We start from the raw sequence: 5,751 nt of genomic DNA, 5'->3' as shown, positions 1-5,751 counted from the left end.
ACATGAGCTAAGTATCAACTCGAGGCTGTAGAGAATAACCAAATAAGCCTAAATAAGAAGCGCTATTAGAGTAAAATATGGAAAACCTATGTGAGATGGTTTAAAACAAGCTCTTTTCATGAATGCTTCTTATAAAACTAATCAAGCAAACAGACTTTGACAAGTGTAATCCAGACCAAAAAAAAAAAAAGATCTTAACCAATGTCACAGCTGAAGGAAATATAGAAATATTTTTAACTATATAAAATATATTTTGTTTGAAAAATTCAGTGTGACCACATACTATATTAAAATTTATCATATATAACAATCCACAGAACAACCACTAAGAAAAGAACTCATAGTGAAAATGAGAAAAAAAATGTCTTCTTATTCTCCCCATTAAAATTTTATTGAGAAACTGGGCACTGGAGAATAGAGATCAGCAGCTTTAATACAGTGTATGTTCACACGAAAATTAAAATGCTTCAAAGTCATTATTGTCACACAGAGACAGTGCTAATAATTTAGCATACAAATTACTTGTCAATGTTTGTTTTCCCGTATGCATACAAAGCATAATCTCTTTTTACCTGAGAAAATGAAAAGAACTACATATTTACTTGGTGTAGAAGACATATGTAATGATGAATAGTGAACAAAATAATAAGAGATTCATAACAAATGCATACTAAATGCATACTAGTGTCAATAATAGCATCCAAATGAGTAAGAAAGGCTGTGTGGGCCCTTGTGGAGGACCTCTGTGTGATTACATGTTGGGTGGCATGTGGAGGACCTCTGTGTGATTACATGTTGGGTGACATGTGGAGGACCTCTGTGTGATTACATGTTGGGTGACATGTGGAGGACCTCTGTGTGATTACATGTTGGGTGACATGTGGAGGACCTCTGTGTGATTACATGTTGGGTGACATGTGGAGGACCTCTGTGTGATTACATGTTGGGTGGCATGTGGAGGACCTTGTGTGATTACATGTTGGGTGGCATGTAGAGGACCTTGTGTGATTACATGTTGGGTGGCATGTGGAGGACCATGTGTGATTACATGTTGGGTGGCATGTAGAGGACCTCTGTGTGATTACATGTTGGGTGACATGTGGAGGACCATGTGTGATTCTGGAGGGCATGTTGGGTGACATGTGGAGGACCATGTGTGATTACATGTTGGGTGGCATGTAGCGCAAGGCTCTAGTTTGCACAAGCACTATACTCATGTGTGTAAACCTACACACAGACACACCAAAATACACATAATCAATCAATCAATTACTTATTTATTTAAAATCTCTTAAACCTCCTGAAATGCATCATTATACATAGATTCAGATATTTTATGGAAGAAATCAAGTTAATAATCTAAAATTTCATTAAGTAGCACTGAATAAACCAGGAAATAAAACTAGAGCAGGTAAAAATAGCATTTAAAACAGAAATTAATGAATACTGCAGCTAATGCTTGTCATTTCAGCACTTAGGAGGGTGGGGCAGAAGAGTCCCGGACTTGAGGTCAGATACAAGTTTATACCAAACAAATTTGAAAATTAGTTGAACTATATGATTTAGTAGTAAAAGTTGAGTAGCAAAATTGACTAAAAAAAGGAGCTGAGTCTCTGAGAAGACCAAATAATCGTTAAAAAATGGTGGAAGGAAATCAAAACCCTGAAGAGGACGTGATGCCTAAGCAATCCTATGGCTGTGCTGAGTTACAGCTGCAAAGCACGAGAACTCCTGTAGTGTTTACACTGGTTCCGGCCACAGAAAAGGGTGACAGTTTCAGCTTGTTCTACAAATATCACTTGGAATCATAACCAAATAAAAATAGAAAGAAATATACACACACCAACAAACCCCAAAGTCAGACAGAGGCACAAATTTCTTCCAGGAAAGTATGGGAAATGTAATCCAGTAGTTCAGTAAGAACATTTTAGCATAAAGCAGAAGTCTGTTCACAGAAAAGCTAGAGAAGGCAGAGTCCTTATGTCGGTGTAAATCACCACACTGATAGCTTAAGTGAGAAAACCGTATCGTTGTATCAGTGCTTGTGAAAAGGCACTAGCTAAAACTGTAAGATCATTCTTGACAATTTTTTTCCTGTGCCATTTGACAGAAGTCAAGAGCAGAAACCTAAATGAGGCTTACAAGGAATCACAAGGATGGTTTCCATTCAAACAGTTAAAGATTTCACCACTCCTGGATCCTTTCCATACAAACTATCACACCAAATCAAGAGTGACAAGGTCGGGCGTGGGGCCCACTGGAAACCCCAGCACAGGAGATCACAAGTTCAAGTACAGCTTAAGCTACACAGATAGATTCTGCCTCAAAATATAAATGCAACAGAAAATGCAATAGAAAGATACAAGATCCAGGAAGCAGAAGAGCAAACAGGAGAGAGACTGATCACAGTGAAGAAAAATCAGATAGGCTGCAGAAAGAAAAGAGCAGGCATGGAATAGATACAGAGGAGAGATAAGGACTAAGAGATACCTCCAAGAAGGAAAAAAGGGACTGACGGACAGGAAGAGAATGAATGAAAAAGGATGGGCCTCAGGCAGTTTCAGAGGAACCAGAAATAGGGACATAACAAAGTCAGGCAAGAAAATGAGTTAAGTGTTAACCCTGAAAAAGAATTAAGTCATTACATACTACACAAATTGGCTACAAATTCTATTGATAGATAACATATTTATATATACAATTCTGATTTAATCTATCTATAATATATTATACATTACAATCTATCAATATAAATCATACATTAATAGTTATGTCATATAATATATAATAATGTTTAATATATAATATGATGTGTGATATGTTATATAATATTAGATATCAATTGTAATATATTTATATATATATATAGTGATTAAACCAGAATTAGGTATAACGTGTTTGAGAGGATAAGGTAATCAAATTTGAAGGATGGGAAGTCAAAAGAAAGTGTCTATGAACTAAAATTTATCTAATGGTTTGGGATATAAATGTTGCAAAACTAGTGCACATCCTTAAAAGATGTTCAAGTGTTGGCAAGATGTCTCCGTTGGTGAAAGCCCGCGCCCCCATGCCGACAAGCCGAACTGAATCCCTGAGGAAGAAGCGAACTGACTGCTGAACCTGTCCTCAACATCCACCGGTCAGGCGTGATGTGCGAGCACAGCCGCACACTTCCGTGTGATTTTAAAAGAATGTTCAGCAGATCTTGCCTCGGGTTTCTTTGTAAAACAGCACAGGACACTGCTCGCCTGTAAGTAGCGTGTGGGTGGATGTGTCCACCGGTCTGTCTGTCTTCACGTTGGCAGAAGCCTTTCCGGTGGGGCCTTCACAGCAGCCTGCGCACCTTTGAGAGCCTGAGCCGGAGCGAAGCCTGGGCCTCAGCTGGGGCTGCGGCCTCTGCCTGGCTTTGAACCTTGGGCTTTGGTTGGTAGAGCCTGCGACCCTTGGCTACGTAGCTTCGAATTTTCTTCCCAGACTGGAGGACAGCGATGAAAGCCAGATGGCTGAATTTGCGCCTGGGGCCCTTCAGCGTCTTGGGCTTAACCTCCGCAGGCTTCACAGGGGCCTTGATGGCCCCTGCTCGCGCACTCACTGCCTCTGCACTGTTTGCCTGCATCTTCTTCAGGCCTTTCTTGTTGTACTTCTTGGCAAAGCGCATGTTCCTCAGGAACTTGGGGTCCACCCCCTTCCGTAAGAGATTTGTATTTTTGTGGCCCGGGTTTCTCCAGGCCATTTCTGTGCCATTTGTGGGACTGGTTGTGTGTGGTGTGGTTCTTGGACTTGGCCATGTCTGCACGGTATCCCGCGGCTCCCGCAGCATCTGGGCAAATTTTTCAATAAGTGCTCTCATGTATTTCTTTGATAATTAAGGCCAGGTGAAGCGGTGCACAGCTTTAATCCCAGCACTTGGGAGGGAGAGGCAGGTGGATCTCCGTAAGTTTGAGGACAGCCTTGCCCACATAATGAGTGCCAAGACAGCCAAAGCTACACAGGGAGACCTTGTCTCAAAAGAAAAAGAAAAAAGAATTAAAATTAAGTTCAGATTTTAGATGATACAATGACAATTCCCAGTAAAAATATAGAACATGTAGGTTCTCTTAGGCACCAAAATGAGACACCAAACCTCTACCAACTGTCCAGAGAATTGGCAATGGATGCCAGGTTTTTGTTATTCAGTCACTTAGTCCAACAAAACCTTCTGGAAAAGTATTTTAATGAAACGGTTGTAGCCTAGTACATTGCGCTGTAAGGCTGGTACAAACATGCCTTCTGTGCTCCCTGTCACGCGAAAGGAGAACTTGGACAGAGTATTTGTTAACGATGGCAAATGCCCATTGCTGCTTCTTGTCACTCCTGTCTTATTTTTGTTGCTGTCTTGGAGTGACCCTTTCTGCTGAAGCATTTTTCAGGCCTACTCTGAAACAGTATGCGGAGACACGCCAGTGCATGCTGTGTGTGCCGTGTTTGACAGCTGCGTCAAGCGATTAGCTTGTGCCATGTGGCTTTGCACAGGTAGACTCCGGGATGCACACACAGTGGCAAACCCAGCTGACAGCCTGATTCTCAGAACATGCCCACACCACCACGTGGGACTTGACTGTATTGATTCATGTTTGTGTGTAAGTTGATACCTGTTCTGGGTAAATGTTCACAGTGTAATCAAGCTATTGTGTTATATGTGCCTATTACACTTCTTCAAACTCTCTTTTGTATCGTAGTTTTAGTTCTGTTGCTGTGATTCTAAAGGTCACCTTTTTCATCTATAAGAAGCACAAGTATTTTCTGGGGAAAACCACCATGATCATCAGGGAGGTCCCCACCTGGCATAGTTCACTGGACCCACCAGTCTCCCCCGTGTGTACCCCAGAAGATTAGACAAGGATGATCAGAAAAACCACCCAGAAGCAAGAAAAAGGCAAGGCCCATTTACACACTCAACAAGCCAGGGAAAAGAAAACCTAAATCCACTCCAGTTCTCCATTTTCACCTTAAAGGCAAAGAGCAGTACGTTCCCAGGAAGAGCCTCTCAAAGCCTAAAATGCGCAGGCTCTCCTCCAGACGGAGGGTGACCAGCACGAAAGAAAAGCAACCCCTACCTGGAAGATCCCCTTTGTTCTCATTCTCTGCAGCCCTCCAGGAACCGCTCAGTAATGTGCAGGGTTATGACTGAAAATGTTGGCCCTGGCAAGTCTGCTCTGCAGTCTGACTATCACTGGCTGTTCACAAAATAAAATCATTTTTAAAGCCTACGGGGAGAGCCAAGTGCAAACCACAAATCAGAAAACCACCAAGGCGGGCTGTCCCGGCTGCCAGAGTTTAATGCAAGCTAATGGGAGGACAAGGAGACGTGAGAATTTGATTTTACGACGCTCCATGTGACATTTGGCAGTGTGGAGGGGCGAGGTCCGGCTTCCCTATCGTTGAGCAAACACTTGGGGTGACGCATCGCTCTCTGGTCTGTTTAATTCTGTCACCCAGCGGGTAGAGAGCCAGCCTGTCCTCCTGGTTTCAGATATGCCTCCTGCTTTGGACAGTTAAACTTGCTTCATATTTATTCCTATAAAACGAAGATGGGCAGGTGGGGAAGGGGCCAGGAAAAGAGGATGAAGCTGGTTGGTGGCAGCCAACCAACTGCACTGGATCTCTTCATATTTGGGATTTATTTCTCTGGCAGTGAGTAGGACTTACTAAAGCAACATTCTTTTCACAAGTCCAAACGAAGCCCAGTGAGAGAGGCAGTCAGAGATGAGC

At 42.3% G+C, this 5,751-nt stretch overlaps 1 protein-coding gene across 1 annotated transcript; it reads right to left on the bottom strand.

Moving 5' to 3' along the window:
• Positions 1 to 3,325: 3,325 nt before the first annotated feature.
• Positions 3,326 to 3,850, bottom strand: LOC110547826 (large ribosomal subunit protein eL29-like). Its single transcript, XM_060363330.1, has one exon. It carries the CDS (start codon positions 3,848 to 3,850, stop codon positions 3,326 to 3,328), a length of 525 nt encoding a protein of 174 aa, XP_060219313.1.
• Positions 3,851 to 5,751: the final 1,901 nt, after the last annotated feature.

This window comes from Meriones unguiculatus, chromosome 10 (genome assembly GCF_030254825.1).
Source record: "Meriones unguiculatus strain TT.TT164.6M chromosome 10, Bangor_MerUng_6.1, whole genome shotgun sequence".
NCBI lineage: Eukaryota > Metazoa > Chordata > Mammalia > Rodentia > Muridae > Meriones > Meriones unguiculatus.
The sequence above is the reverse complement of the archived record's forward strand: the minus strand, read 5'-3'. Positions and strand labels throughout refer to the sequence as shown.

Coding starts and splice junctions, on each gene's coding strand:
- LOC110547826 (XM_060363330.1), bottom strand. CDS start 3,850: ATGAGAGCACTTATTGAAAAATTTGCCCAGATGCTGCGGGAGCCGCGG.